Below are 16,674 nucleotides of genomic sequence, written 5' to 3' on the forward strand. Positions count from 1 at the left end.
CCATAGGGTGCCATAGGGACCCACAGCAGTGCCATAAGGATCCATAGGGTGCCATAAGGACCCACAGCAGTGCCATAAGGATCCATAGTGTGCCATAGGGATCCATAGGGTGCCATAAGTACCCACAGCAGAGCCATAAGGATCCATAGTGTGCCATAGGGATCCATAGGCTGTGCTAAGGATGCATAGTTTTCTTAAGGCCCTGTGGATCCATAGGTCACCTTTGGGTGCCATAAGGATTCATAGGGTGTCCTAAGAATCTGTAGGGTGCAATTGAGATCCATTGGGTGCCATAAGGATCCATAGGGATGCCCTGGGGATGCATGGGGTGCCATAGGGACCCATAGAATCACAGAACCCCAGCATGGCCTGGGTTGCACAGGAGCACAGCGCTCACCTGGTTCCAAGCCCTGCTGTGTGCAGGTCGCCAACCAGCAGCCCAGGCTGCCCAGAGAACCCACAGGGTGCCATAAGGATCCATAGTGAGCCACAGGGATCCATAGGGTGCCATAGGGACCCACAGCAGTGCCATAAGGATCCATAGTGAGCCACAGGGATCCATTGGGTGCCATAGGGACCCACAGCAGTGCCATAAGGATCCATAGGGTGCCATAGGGACCCACAGCAGTGCCATAAGGATCCATAGGGTGCCATAAGGACCCATTGCAGTGCCATAAGAATCCATGGGTGCCATAGGGATCCATAGGCTGTGCTAAGGATGCATAGGTTTCCTTAAGGCCCTGCGGATCCATAGGTCACGTTTGGGTGCTATAAGGATCCATAGGGTGTCCTAAGTATCCATAGGGTGTGATTGGGATCCATTAGGTGCCATAAGGATCCATAGGGATGCCCTGGGGATGCATGGGGTGCCATAGGGACCCATAGCATCATAGAATCCCAGCATGGCCTGGGTTGCACAGGAGCACAGCGCTCACCTGGTTCCAACCCCTGCTGTGTGCAGGTCGCCAACCAGCAGCCCAGGCTGCCCAGAGAACCCACAGGGTGCCATAAGGATCCATAGTGAGCCACAGGGATCCATAGGGTGCCATAGGGACCCACAGCAGTGCCATAAGGATCCATAGTGAGCCACAGGGATCCATTGGGTGCCATAGGGACCCACAGCAGTGCCATAAGGATCCATAGGGTGCCATAGGGACCCACAGCAGTGCCATAAGGATCCATAGGGTGCCATAAGGACCCATTGCAGTGCCATAAGAATCCATGGGTGCCATAGGGATCCATAGGCTGTGCTAAGGATGCATAGGTTTCCTTAAGGCCCTGCGGATCCATAGGTCACGTTTGGGTGCTATAAGGATCCATAGGGTGTCCTAAGTATCCATAGGGTGTGATTGGGATCCATTAGGTGCCATAAGGATCCATAGGGATGCCCTGGGGATGCATGGGGTGCCATAGGGACCCATAGCATCATAGAATCCCAGCATGGCCTGGGTTGCACAGGAGCACAGCGCTCACCTGGTTCCAACCCCTGCTGTGTGCAGGTCGCCAACCAGCAGCCCAGGCTGCCCAGAGAACCCACAGGGTGCCATAAGGATCCATAGGGTGCCATAGGGACCCACAGCAGTGCCATAAGAATCCATAGGGTGCCATAAGGACCCACAGCAGTGCCATAAGGATCCATAGGGTGCCATAAGGACCCATTGCATTGCCATAAGGATCCATAGGGTGCCATAAGGGCCCACAGCAGTGCCATAAGGATCCATAGTGTGCCATAGGGATCCATAGGCTGTGCTAAGGATGCATAGTTTTCTTAAGGCCCTGTGGATCCATAGGTCACGTTTGGGTGCCATAAGGATCCATAGGGTGTCCTAAGAATCCGTAGGGTGCCATAGGGATCCATTGGGTGCCATAAGGATCCATAGGGATGCCCTGGGGATGCATGGGGTGCCATAAGAACCCATAGAATCACAGAACCCCAGCATGGCCTGGGTGGCACAGGAGCACAGCCCTCACCTGGTTCCAACCCCAGCTGTGGAGCCAGGAGTTGCTCCTGATGATCCTTATGGGTCCCTTCCGTAGTCTGTGATGCTGTTTTCTGTTTTCAATTGAGAGGCTGCAGTCTGTAAGATGTCCATCCTGGCCTGGTTTGGAGCAATTCTTGTCCTGCTTTGTATTACAGAGACAGATTTACATGCTGTGATTAAGAAGGGGAATGTGCTGAAAGACATCCACAAGTGTTACATTCTCTATCAACTCCTGAAAGCCACTAAATTCATCCATTCAGGAAATGTTATTCACAGGGATCAGAAGGTATGTTTCAGTTCCTAGTGCTTATCTTTCTCTCAGCCTTTCTAACACTAACTGGAAATGTATAGAATCATAGAATCATAGAATCACCAAGGTTGGAAAAGACCTCAAAGCTCATCCAGTCCAACCGCTCACCCATCACCAACAGCTCCCACTGAACCACGGCCCTCAGCACAGCATCCAGCCTTTCCTTCAACACCCCCAGGCTCGGTGCCTCCCCCACCTCCCTGGGCATCCATTGCAGTGCTGCCCACCTTTCTGACACCTCATTCTTCCTCATGTCCAGCCTGAATCTCCCCTGCCGCAGCTTGAAGCCGTTCCCTCTGCTCCCATCACTGATGGCACGAGAGCAGAGGCTGACCCCCAGCTCCCTGCAGCCTGCCTTCAGCAGCCATAGAGAGCAGTGAGCTCTGCCCTGAGCTCCTCTTCTCACACTGAACATTCCCAGCTCCTTCAGCCTCTCCTCACCAGCCCTGTGCTCCAGACCCCTCACCATTTCATTGCCCTCCTTTGAACACGTTCCAGGCCCTCCATGTCTTTCTTGCAGTGAGGGGCCCAAAACTGGACACAGCCCTCGAGGTGCGGCCTCACCAGTGCTGAATACAGGGGAACCATCACCTCTCTGCTCCTGCTGGCCATTTCTGATGCAGGCCAGGCTGCCATTGCCCTTCCTGGCCACCTGGGCACACTGCTGGCTCCTGTTCAGCCCAGCATCCATCCATACCCCCAGCCCCATTTCCTCTACGCCGTCCTCCAGCCACACCGCCCCAAGCCTGCAGCGTCGCCTGGGGTTGTTGTAGCCCAAGTGCAGGACCCGGCATTTGGCCTTGTTGAACCTCATCCCATTATGGGAAGATAATGAGAATGAATATGAGAAGAACACGACTGGTAGAAGGATGTTGATGACCTTCTGCCATTCAAAGCATAAAAAGCTTATTGGTTTTCCTTCCTTCAATTCAGCCTTCGAATATCTTGCTGGATGCAGACTGCTTTGTGAAGCTCTGTGATTTTGGGCTGGCCCGTTCTTTGTGTCAGATGGATGAAGAGCAAAGCAGCCCTGCCTTAACAGAATACGTGGCCACGCGCTGGTACCGAGCCCCTGAGATCCTGCTTTCCTCCCGGAGGTAACGGCCTGCTATGAGCAAAGGGGTGGCACTGTGCAATTCCTTCACTGCTGGGGAAAACTTGTGATGGAGAAGTCTTAAATGCTTTCATTTTGGATGTCTCTGGGTGCATTGGGAGCTCAGCGCTCCGTTTTCTTGAGATGCATTTAAACTTCTCTCATTACACGGATGTTTCATAGAATCATAGAATCATAGAATCACCAAGGTTGGAAAAGACCTCAAAGCTCCCCCAGTCCAACCGTTCACCCATCACCAACAGCTCCCACTGAACCACGGCCCTCAGCACAGCATCCAGCCTTTCCTTCAACACCCCCAGGCTCGGTGCCTCCCCCACCTCCCTGGGCATCCATTGCAGTGCTGCCCACCTTTCTGACACCTCATTCTTCCTCATGTCCAGCCTGAATCTCCCCTGCCGCAGCTTGAAGCCGTTCCCTCTGCTCCCATCACTGATGGCACGAGAGCAGAGGCCGACCCCCAGCTCCCTGCAGCCTGCCTTCAGCAGCCATAGAGAGCAGTGAGCTCTGCCCTGAGCTCCTCTTCTCCAGGCTGAACATTCCCAGCTCCTTCAGCCTCTCCTCACCAGCCCTGTGCTCCAGACCCCTCACCATTTCATTGCCCTCCTTTGAACACGTTCCAGGCCCTCAATATCTTTCTTGCAGTGAGGGGCCCAAAACTGGACACAGCACTCGAGGTGCGGCCTCACCAGAGCTGAGCACAGGGGATGGATGCTCACCTCCCTGCTCCTGCTGGCAGCGCTGTTTCTGATGCAGGCCAGGCTGCCATTGCCCTTCCTGGCCACCTGGGCACACTGCTGGCTCCTGTTCAGCCCAGCATCCATCCATACCCCCAGCTCCATTTCCTCACCGCCGTCCTCCAGCCACACCGCCCCAAGCCTGCAGCGTCGCCTGGGGTTGTTGTAGCCCAAGTGCAGGACCCGGCATTTGGCCTTGTTGAACCTCATCCCATTGGCTCCAGCCCAGCTCTCCAGCCTGTCCAGATCCCTCTGTAGGGCCTCGCTACCCCCAGGCAGATCCACACTTCCAGCCCATTTGGTGCCATCTGCGAATTTACTGAGGCTGCACTCGATGCCCTCATCCAGGCCATCAATAAAGATATTGAAGAGCACAGGCCCAGCACCGAGCCCTGCGGAACACCGCTCACGACCGGTCGCCAGCTGGATTTGACTCCATTCCCCACCACTCTCTGTGCTCTGTTTCATTCCTGGCTTCTTAGATTGACCACTTACCTACAATATCAACTCATCTGTTTATCATCGTTTCTCCCACAGATCTGGTTTTTTTTTCCTCTCCTTAAATCTGATTCATTGCAAAATTTTGTTGAGCTCCTCTGTGCTCTTATTCGGAATTTGGCTTTAAGGACTCAGGGAGGCAGATTTTTTCCTCAATTTGCTACTTTTCACAGCATCACAGCATGGCCCAGGTTGGAAGGGACCTCAAGGATCACAAAGCTCCAACCCCAACCACAGCAGGGCCACCAACCTCCCCATTTCACAGCAGCCCAGGCTGCTCAGGGCCCCATCCAACCTGAACACCTCCAGGGATGGACGGGGCATCACAGCCTCTCTGGGCAGCTGTTGCAGCCCCTCACCGCTCTCACAGCACAGAACTTCCCCTGACATCCAACCTCCAGCTGCCCTCCCTCCATTCAAACCATCCCCCTCATCCTGCTGCCATCTCCCCTTGCACAGAGCTGCCTCCCCTCCTGTCTGCAGGCTCCCTTTAGGCACTGCAGGCTGCACTGAGGTCACCCTGCAGCTTCCCTCCATGCTGAATGAGCCCAGCTCCCTCAGCCTGTCTTTGCACTGGAGGTGCTGCAGCCCTCTGACCATCTTTTCAAGCACATTGCTTTTCTTTGCTGATGGAGCTGAAAGCTTTGGCTTATTCTCCTTTTGCCTAAGGGAGATTTTCAGTACTAGCTGATGCTTCCCAATAGAAAATACACGTGGGTTTTATACCCCAGGTTTGAAATCTGGATGTTGTGCACACTGTCGTTTTGATCTGTTGGAGTGAGTCCAGAGGAGGCCCTAAGGATGCTCAGAGCCTGCAGCACCTCTCCTACGAAGGCAGGCTGAGAGCTGGAAAGCGAAAAGACCCCAGGGAGACTTTATACCTTCTTAGTATTTAAAGGAGGGCTGTAGGAAAGCTGGGAAGGGACTTTTTACAAGGCTGATAGGAGAAGGGGGGTGAAAGGTAGGATGTAAAAGTGGGGAGGCACTGGATCAGTTTGCCCAGACAAGGTGAGGACGTCCCATCCCTGGAGCTGCTCAAGGCACCTGGATGAGGCTGTGAGCAATCTGGGAGGTCCCTGCACCTTGCAGTGGGGTTGGAACTGGTTCATCTTTAAGGTCTGCTCCAATGCAAACCTTCCTGTGGTTCATCCACTGTTTGCCATCAATAAAGGTAACAATTTTCTAGCTGCATTACGCCCTGAAAAATCATATGACACCCATCAGTTGTTTCTAAGCAGCAGCTTTGTATCTTCACTGTTGGTAACGTGACCAATAGATGTTGCCTTGTTCTGAAACCCACCTTTAATATATTTCCTTCTCTGGTTCTATATGGAATAAAAGAACTTAATTTTCTTGCACAATAAGGCCAAATAGATTATGTGAATGCCAGGTACTAAAAAGACAGACCAAACTCTGTTCTGTTCTCCTTTGTAGCTACACTAAAGGGGTGGACATGTGGAGCATTGGCTGCATTCTGGGCGAGCTGCTGCTTGGAAAACCTCTTTTTCCTGGAACATCAACCATCAATCAAATAGAGCAGATCTTGAGGGTCATTCCTGCCCCATCCTCAGAAGGTAAGACTTTGCCCTATGGAGGAAGTTCTTCTCCTGCAGAAGCTGGCAGCCAGAGGCTTGGATGGCTGCACTGTGGGCTGGGTGAGGAGCTGGCTGGAGGGCCGGGCACAGAGAGTGGTGGTGAATGGAGTCAAATCCAGCTGGCAACCAGTTGTGAGTGGTGTTCCGCAGGGCTCGGTGCTGGGCCTGTGCTCTTCAATATCTTTATTGATGGCCTGGATGAGGGCATCGAGTGCAGCCTCGGTGCATTCGCAGATGGCACCAAATGGGCTGGAAGTGTGGATCTGCCTGGGGGTAGCGAGGCCCTACAGAGGGATCTGGACAGGCTGGAGAGCTGGGCTGGAGCCAATGGGATGAGGTTCAACAAGGCCAAATGCCGGGTCCTGCACTTGGGCTACAACAACCCCAGGCGACGCTGCAGGCTTGGGGCGGTGTGGCTGGAGGACGGCGTAGAGGAAATGGAGCTGGGGGTATGGATGGATGCTGGGCTGAACAGGAGCCAGCAGTGTGCCCAGGTGGCCAGGAAGGGCAATGGCAGCCTGGCCTGCATCAGAAATGGCCAGCAGGAGCAGGGAGGTGAGCATCCATCCCCTGTGCTCAGCACTGGTGAGGCCGCACCTCGAGGGCTGTGTCCAGTTTTGCGCCCCTCACTGCAGGAAAGATATTGAGGCCCTGGAACGTGTTCAAAGGAGGGCAATGAAATGGTGAGGGGTCTGGAGCACAGGGCTGGTGAGGAGAGGCTGAAGGAGCTGGGAATGTTCAGTGTGAGAAGAGGAGCTCAGGGCAGAGCTCACTGCTCTCTATGGCTGCTGAAGGCAGGCTGCAGGGAGCTGGGGGTCGGCCTCTGCTCTCGTGCCATCAGTGATGGGAGCAGAGGGAACGGCTTCAAGCTGCGGCAGGGGAGATTCAGGCTGGACATGAGGAAGAATGAGGTGTCAGAAAGGTGGGCAGCACTGCAATGGATGCCCAGGGAGGTGGGGGAGGCACCGAGCCTGGGGGTGTTGAAGGAAAGGCTGGATGCTGTGCTGAGGGCCGTAGTTCAGTGGGAGCTGTTGGGAATGGGTGAACGGTTGGACTGGGGGAGCTTGGAGGTCTTTTCCAACCTTGGTGATTCTATGATTCTATGATTCTAAGTTACTTAAAGAAGAGATAAAAAGAGTGAAAGAAAGCAGCCTGTCCGGTTCAGAAAGAAGATATCCGTTAGATCTTCTTCTAACATCTTCCCAAGGAAGGAAAACTTAATTGAGATAGGCTAATTTTATAATAAAACAGACCTGTCCTTGGTTAGATGAGAAGGAAGAACAAGGCCTTCAGAACATCTTTAAGTTTTATAAGGCGGCAAAGGTTTAAAACAGGGTACCATACCTCAGTTGGACTGGTGTAGTGATGGTAAATTGTAATTTGGTCTGGAAATGTAACGAGATGAGGTTTAGTAGCTTGTGGTACTGATAGCAATGGGAGGTGGGTTGGACTGGATGAGCTTGCAGGTCGTTTCCAACCTTGTGATTCTGTGATTGTGTAAATAATAGAATGAATCATAGAATGGCCTGAGATGGAAAGGACCTCAAAGATCATCCAGTTCCAACCCCTGCTGTGTGCAGGGTCACCAAGCAGCAGACCAGGCTGCCCAGAGAACACATAGGGTGCCATAGGGATCCATAGGGTGCTATAAGGATCCATAGGGTGCCATAGGGTGCCATAGGGATCCATAGGGTGCCATAAGGATCCATAGGGTGCCATAGGGTGCCATAGGGATCCATAGGGTGCCATAAGGATCCATAGGGTGCCATAGGGATCCATAGGATGCTATAAGGACCCATAGGGACCCATAGGGTGCTGTAAAGACACATAGGAACCCATAGGGACCCATAGGGACCCATAGGGCGCCATAGGGATCCATAGGGTGCTATAAGGACCCATAGGGTGCCATAGGGATCCAATGGGTGCTATAAGGACCCATAGGGACCCATAGGGTGCCATAGGGATCCATAGGGTGCTATAAGGACCCATAGGGTGCCATAGGGATCCATAGGATGCTATAAGGACCCATAGGGACCCATAGGGTGCCATAGGGATCCGTAGCGTGCTATAAGGACCCATAGGGACCCATAGGGTGCCATAGGGATCCATAGGGTGCTATAAGGACCCATAGGGTGCCATAGGGATCCATAGGGTGCTATAAGGACCCATAGGGACCCATAGGGTGCCATAGGGATCCATAGGATGCTATAAGGACCCATAGGGACCCATAGGGTGCCATAGGGATCCATAGGGTGCTATAAGGACCCATAGGGACCAATAGGGTGCCATAGGGATCCATAGGGTGCTGTAAAGACACATAGGAACCCATAGGGATCTATAGGGTGCTGTAAAGACACATAGGATGCCACAGGGACCCATAAGGACCCATAGGGTGCCATAGGGATCCATAGGGTGCTATAAGGACCCATAGGGACCCATAGGGTGCCATAGGGATCCATAGGGTGCTATAAGGACCCATAGGGACCCATAGGGTGCCATAGGGATCCATAGGGTGCCATAAGGATCCATAGGGTGCCATAGGGTGTCATAGGGATTCATAGTGTGCCATAGGGACCCGCAGGTTGCCATAAGAACCCATGGGGTGCCATAAGGATCCATAGGGTGCCATAGGGTGTCATAGGGATTCATAGTGTGCCATAGGGAACCGCAGGTTGCCATAAGAACCCATGGGGTGCCATAAGGATCCATAGGGTGCCATAGGGTGTCATAGGGATTCATAGTGTGCCATAGGGACCCGCAGGTTGCCATAAGAACCCATGGGGTGCCATAAGGATCCATAGGGTGCCATAGGGTGTCATAGGGATTCATAGTGTGCCATAGGGACCCGCAGGTTGCCATAAGAACCCATGGGGTGCCATAGGGATCCATAGGGTGCCATAGGGTGTCATAGGGACCCATAGGGTGCCATAGGGATCAATAGGGTACTGTAAAGACACATAGGGACCCATAGGGTGCCATAGGGATCCATAGGGTGCTATAAAGACCCATAGGATCCCATAGGGTGCCATAGGGACCCATAGAGATCCATAGGGTGCTATAAGGACCCATAGGATGCCACAGGGACCCATAGGGACCCATAGGGTGCCTTAGGGATCCATAGGGTGCTATAAAGACCCATAGGGACCCACAGGGTGCCATAGGGATCCATAGGGTGCTGTAAAGACACATAGGATGCCACAGGGACCCATAGGGACCCACAGGGACCCCTAGGGACCCATAGAGATCCATAGGGTGCTATAAGGACCCATAGGATGCCACAGGGACCCATAGGGTGCCATAGGGATCCATAGGATGCTATAAGGACCCATAGGGTGCCATAGGGATCCATAGGGTGCTGTAAAGACACATAGGATGCTACAGGGACCCATAGGGATCCATAGGGTGCCATAGGGATCCATAGGGTGCTATAAGGACCCATAGGTTGCCTTAGGGATCCATAGGGTGCTATAAAGACCCATAGGGACCCATAGGGACCCATAGGGACCTATAGGGTGCCACAGGGATGTAACTTTCCAAACAAGGAAAACTGAACTGTGAGCAGCAACTTTTCCATAAGATTTGTAGGGAACTAAGAAGGAAGATTCTGAGAAATAAAAAGACGATTGCATTGCAAGTGTTGACTAAAAGGGTCTGACAGATCCGTCCAGGAAGCAGCTCATGGTCATCAGACAAAAAGAACCCAGCAGTGCAGGAGCAAACAGCTGGATCTGTCCTTCTGTGTGCAAAGCAGTGCTTTGGAGCAGGTCGTTTTGCCTCACACGTCCTGGTGCTTCCAGCTATGGAGGATAGGAGCACATGTTTATGAAACCCATGAGAATGCAGATAGAAACTGTGAGCAGTATTAGAAAATGCAGAAGTAAATATTCTGTCCCCACTCCATTTCCATCCCATCTCTGTTAGAATAATTTTCTATGACATTTATCAGGCTGATTTCCTCTGTGCCATTTTAATGCCATGTATTTGCTTTCCTGCATAGACTACAAAGCTCTGCTGATGGTCGACTGTAATTTTGTTATTGCAGATATGATGGCTATGCAATCAGACTACAGGGCCTCAATTATTGACCGCATGAGTTCCCGGTAAGCTCTGCATGTTAAATGTGTCTCAGATGTCAACAGCTGCTGTTTAGTGTGTACAAAAAGTTATCCTAGGGTTCATCTGCCAGTGCTGGAACAGGTTGCCCAAGGAGGCTGTGGATGCCCCATCCCTGCAGGCATTGGAGGCCAGGCTGGATGTGGCTCTGGGCAGCCTGGGCTGCTGGTTGGCGACCTGCACACAGCAGGGGTTGGAACCAGGTGAGCGCTGTGCTCCTGTGCAACCCAGGCCATGCTGGGGTTCTGTGATTATGGCACCCTATGGGTCCCTATGGGTCCTTATAGCACCCTATGGGTCCCTATGGCACCCTATGGGTCCCTATGGTTCCCTATGGCATCCTACGGGTCCTTATAGCACCCAATGGGTCCCTATGGATCCCTATGGCACCCTATGGATCCCTATGGCACCCTATGGATCCCTATGGGTCCCTGTGGCACCCTATGGGTCCTTATAGCACCCTATGGATCCCTATGGCACCCTATGGGTCCCTATGGGTCCCTGTGGCATCCTATGTGTCTTTATAGCACCCTATGGATCCCTATGGGTCCCTATGGTTCCCTGTGGAACCCTATGGGTCCTTATAGCACCCTATGGATCCCTATGGATCCCTATGGCATCCTATGGATCCCTATGGCATCCTATGGGTCCCTGTGGCATCCTATTTGTCTTTATAGCACCCTATGGATTCCTATGGCACCCTATGGGTCCCTATGTTTCCCTATGGCATCCTACGGGTCCTTATAGCACCCAATGGGTCCCTATGGATCCCTATGGCACCCTATGGATCCCTATGGCACCCTATGGATCCCTGTGGCACCCTATGGGTCCTTATAGCACCCTATGGATCCCTATGGCACCCTATGGGTCCCTATGGGTCCCTATGGTTCCCTATGGCACCCTATGGGTCCTTATAGCACCCAATGGATCCCTATGGGTCCCTATGGCATCCTATGGATCCCTATGGCATCCTATTGGTCCCTGTGGCATCCTATGGGTCCTTATAGCACCCTGTGGATCCCTATGGCAGCCTATGGGTCCCTATGGTTCCCTATGGCATCCTATGGATCCCTATGGGTCCCTGTGGCACCCTATGGGTCCTTATAGCACCCTATGGATCCCTATGGATCCCTATGGCATCCTATGGATCCCTATGGCATCCTATGGGTCCCTGTGGCATCCTATTTGTCTTTATAGCACCCTATGGATTCCTATGGCACCCTATGGGTCCCTATGTTTCCCTATGGCATTCTACGGGTCCTTATAGCACCCAATGGGTCCCTATGGATCCCTATGGCACCCTATGGATCCCTATGGCACCCTATGGATCCCTATGGGTCCCTGTGGCACCCTATGGGTCCTTATAGCACCCTATGGATCCCTATGGCACCCTATGGGTCCCTATGGGTCCCTGTGGCATCCTATGTGTCTTTATAGCACCCTATGGATCCCTATGGGTCCCTATGGTTCCCTATGGCACCCTATAGGTCCTTATAGCACCCAATGGGTCCCTATGGATCCCTATGGCACCGTATGGATCCCTATGGCACCCTATGGATCCCTATGGGTCCCTGTGGCACCCTATGGGTCCTTATAGCACCCTATGGATCCCTATGGCACCCTATGGGTCCCTATGGGTCCCTGTGGCATCCTATGTGTCTTTATAGCACCCTATGGATCCCTATGGGTCCCTATGGTTCCCTATGGCACCCTATAGGTCCTTATAGCACCCAATGGGTCCCTATGGATCCCTATGGCACCCTATGGATCCCTATGGCACCCTATGGATCCCTGTGGCACCCTATGGATCCCTATGGCACCCTATGGATCCCTATGGCACCCTTTGGGTCCCTATGGGTTCCTGTGGCATCCTATGTGTCTTTATAGCACCCTATGGATCCCTATGGGTCCCTATGGTTCCCTATGGCACCCTATAGGTCCTTATAGCACCCAATGGATCCCTATGGGTCCCTATGGCATCCTATGGATCCCTATGGCATCCTATGGGTCCCCGTGGCATCCTATGGTTCCTTATAGCACCCTGTGGATCCCTATGGCAGCCTATGGGTCCCTATGGTTCCCTATGGCATCCTATGGATCCCTATGGGTCCCTGTGGCACCCTATGGGTCCTTATAGCACCTAATGGATCCCTATGGATCCCTATGGCACCCTATGGATCCCTATGGCACCCTATGGATCCCTATGGGTCCCTGTGGCACCCTATGGGACCTTATAGAACCCTATGGATCCCTATGGCACCCTATGGGTCCCTATGGTTCCCTATGGCATCCTATGTGTCTTTATAGCACCCTATGGATCCCTATGGGTCCCTATGGTTCCCTATGGCACCCTATAGGTCCTTACAGCACCCAATGGGTCCCTATGGATCCCTATGGCATCTATGGTTCCCTATGGCACCCTATAGGTCCTTATAGCACCCAATGGATCCCTATGGATCCCTATGGCACCCTATGGGTCCCTATGGGTTTCTATGGCATCCTATGTGTCTTTATAGCACCCTATGGATCCCTATGGCACCCTATGGGTCCCTATGGTTCCCTATGGCACCCTATAGGTCCTTATAGCACCCAGTGGATCCCTATGGATCCCTATGGCATCTATGGTTCCCTATGGCACCCTATAGGTCCTTATAGCACCCAATGGATCCCTATGGATCCCTATGGCACCCTATGGGGCCCTATGGGTCCCTATGGCATCCTATGGGTCCTTATAGCACCCTGTGGATCCCTATGGCACCCTATGGGTCCCTATGGGTCCCTGTGGCATCCTATGTGTCTTTATAGCACCCTATGGATCCCTATGGGTCCCTATGGTTCCCTATGGCACCCTATAGGTCCTTATAGCACCCAATGGATCCCTATGGGTCCCTATGGCATCCTATGGATCCCTATGGCATCCTATGGGTCCCTGTGGCATCCTATGGGTCCTTATAGCACCCTGTGGATCCCTATGGCACCCTATGGGTCCCTATGGTTCCCTATGGCATCCTATGGATCCCTATGGGTCCCTGTGGCATCCTATTTGTCTTTATAGCACCCTATGGATTCCTATGGCACCCTATGGGTCCCTATGGTTCCCTATGGCATCCTATGGGTCCTTATAGCACCCAATGGGTCCCTATGGATCCCTATGGCCCCCTATGGATCCCTATGGCACCCTATGGATCCCTGTGGCACCCTATGGGTCCTTATAGCACCCTATGGATCCCTATGGCACCCTATGGGTCCCTATGGGTCCCTGTGGCATCCTATGTGTCTTTATAGCACCCTATGGATCCCTATGGGTCCCTATGGTTCCCTATGGCACCCTATAGGTCCTTATAGCACCCAATGGATCCCTATGGGTCCCTATGGCATCCTATGGATCCCTATGGCATCCTATGGGTTCTTATAGCACCCTGTGGATCCCTATGGCAGCCTATGGGTCCCTATGGTTCCCTATGGCATCCTATGGATCCCTATGGGTCCCTGTGGCACCCTATAGGTCCTTATAGCACCCAATGGATCCCTATGGGTCCCTATGGCATCCTATGGATCCCTATGGCATCCTATGGGTCCCTGTGGCATCCTATGGGTCCTTATAGCACCCTGTGGATCCCTATGGCAGCCTATGGGTCCCTATGGTTCCCTATGGCATCCTATGGATCCCTATGGGTCCCTGTGGCACCCTATGGGTCCTTATAGCACCCTATGGATCCCTATGGCATCCTATGGGTCCCTGTGGCATCCTATTTGTCTTTATAGCACCCTATGGATTCCCTATGGCACCCTATGGGTCCCTATGTTTCCCTATGGCATCCTATGGGTCCTTATAGCACCTAATGGGTCCCTATGGATCCCTATGGCATCCTATGGATCCCTATGGCATCCTATGGGTCCCTGTGGCATCCTATTTGTCTTTATAGCACCCTATGGATTCCTATGGCACCCTATGGGTCCCTATGGTTCCCTATGGCATCCTACGGGTCCTTATAGCACCCAATGGATCCCTATGGCACCCTATGGATCCCTATGGCACCCTATGGGTCCCTATGGGTCCCTGTGGCATCCTATGGGTCTTTATAGCACCCAATGGATCCCTATGGCACCCTATGGCATCCTATGGATCCCTATGGGTCCCTGTGGCATCCTATGGGTCTTTATAGCACCCTTTGGATCCCTATGGCACCCTATGGGTCCCTACGGGTCCCTGTGGCATCCTATGGGTCTTTATAGCACCCTATGGATCCCTATGGATCCCTATGGCATCCTATGGATCCCTATGGCACCCTATGGATCCCTATGGGTCCCTATGGCATCCTACGGGTCCTTATAGCACCCAATGGGTCCCTATGGATCCCTATGGCACCCTATGGTTCCCTATGGCACCCTATGGGTCCCTATGGGTCCCTGTGGCATCCTATGGGACCTTATAGCACCCTATGGATCCCTATGGCACCCTATGGGTCCCTATGGGTCCCTGTGGCATCCTATGTGTCTTTATAGCACCCTATGGATCCCTATGGGTCCCTATGGCATCCTATGGATCCCTATGGCATCCTATGGGTTCTTATAGCACCCTGTGGATCCCTATGGCAGCCTATGGGTCCCTATGGTTCCCTATGGCATCCTATGGATCCCTATGGGTCCCTGTGGCACCCTATAGGTCCTTATAGCACCCAATGGATCCCTATGGGTCCCTATGGCATCCTATGGATCCCTATGGCATCCTATGGGTCCCTGTGGCATCCTATGGGTCCTTATAGCACCCTGTGGATCCCTATGGCAGCCTATGGGTCCCTATGGTTCCCTATGGCATCCTATGGATCCCTATGGGTCCCTGTGGCACCCTATGGGTCCTTATAGCACCCTATGGATCCCTATGGATCCCTATGGCATCCTATGGATCCCTATGGCATCCTATGGGTCCCTGTGGCATCCTATTTGTCTTTATAGCACCCTATGGATTCCTATGGCACCCTATGGATCCCTATGGTTCCCTATGGCATCCTACGGGTCCTTATAGCACCCTGTGGATCCCTATGGCAGCCTATGGCACCCTATGGATCCCTATGGCACCCTATGGGTCCCTATGGGTCCCTGTGGCATCCTATGGGTCTTTATAGCACCCTTTGGATCCCTATGGCACCCTTTGGGTCCCTATGGGTCTCTGTGGCATCCTATGGGTCTTTATAGCACCCTATGGATCCCTATGGGTCCCTATGGTTCCCTATGGCACCCTATAGGTCCTTATAGCACCCAATGTTCCTGTTTAATGACTCTCAGTGTGATGTTCAGGTTTTTTCATTGTGTGTCTCGTGGTTCTGTTGAATTCTCCTGTTATTCACACAGACCACATCATAATTCTGCTTAAGTCAATTATTCCACACCTAATTAGTAAATATTAGGAAATGCAACACTTCTGCACAAGCCTAAGGCCATAGCAAGCTACGCACCAGTTTCTAATGACTCCATACCCGTATCTGCCATGGTCTGGGCATCCCTCCTCATCATGGAATTAGCAGTGCTGTCCTCCTAGCTATGAGCTGTGTGGATTCTCTGGATGCTCACTGATGTTTAGAGGGTTGGGTGAGGGCTCAGACCTTGATCCACTCATAGAATCATAGAATCCCAAGGTTGGAACGACCTATAAGATCATCCAGTCCAACTGTCTCCCCATCACCATCGCCATCACCAGCACTAAACCACATCATGCAGCTCCTCATCCTGATGCCTCTTGAACGCTGCCAGGGACGGCGACTCCACCACCTCCCTGGGCAGCCATTGCAGCGCCTGAGCACTGAGAGAAGAAGTTCTTCCTTATGTCCAACCTGAACCTCCTCAAACTCCATCAGGTCTCTCGCTGCTCATGTGAACAATGCCTATTTATGATGACTTCTTCAGCTGGCCTCCCTGAGTATCCTTCTGGCTTTCCGAATGGTTAAACATCCATTTATGAACGCCACAGAGGGATGTGCCCACAGATGCTCCAGTCACCGGGCGTGAGGTGTGTGAGGGAATTTGGGCAAATACCTGCAGTGAATTTCACCTCCAGCTGTGTGGGACTTCGCACCCAAGCTGGCACCACTTCCTGCTGAAGGGATGAAACAACAAAAGAAGAGTTGCCTCGTCTGTGCCACGGAGGGAGAGAACTTATTGCACTGTGCTGTGCCTCGGGGGAGTGAGAGGATCTTTGGATCTGAGGGCATGCAGATGGGTGCTGTGGCCGAACCAGAGTCCTGACTGCAGCTGTAACGGCCCCCTCTGTACCAAAGAAGGCACAACGAAGGCGCAGTGAAGGAACAGTGCCCTCAGGTCCCTTCCAACT

The 16,674-nt window shown here is 52.7% G+C and overlaps 1 protein-coding gene across 7 annotated transcripts in view; it reads left to right on the forward strand.

Annotated features, from left to right (window-relative positions):
• Positions 1 to 16,674, forward strand: part of MAPK15 (mitogen-activated protein kinase 15) — a 53,409-nt gene that overhangs the window by 16,509 nt on the left and 20,226 nt on the right. For all 7 annotated transcript variants that reach the window (XM_048940176.1, XM_048940177.1, XM_048940179.1 and 4 more), the window contains 4 exons: positions 2,138 to 2,268; positions 3,226 to 3,389; positions 6,073 to 6,212; positions 10,276 to 10,333. In XM_048940176.1, the coding sequence (XP_048796133.1) occupies positions 2,138 to 2,268; positions 3,226 to 3,389; positions 6,073 to 6,212; positions 10,276 to 10,333 (493 nt within the window). The remainder of the gene's footprint in view (positions 1 to 2,137; positions 2,269 to 3,225; positions 3,390 to 6,072; positions 6,213 to 10,275; positions 10,334 to 16,674) is intronic.

This window comes from Lagopus muta, chromosome 3, assembly GCF_023343835.1.
Source record: "Lagopus muta isolate bLagMut1 chromosome 3, bLagMut1 primary, whole genome shotgun sequence".
Classification (NCBI taxonomy): domain Eukaryota; kingdom Metazoa; phylum Chordata; class Aves; order Galliformes; family Phasianidae; genus Lagopus; species Lagopus muta.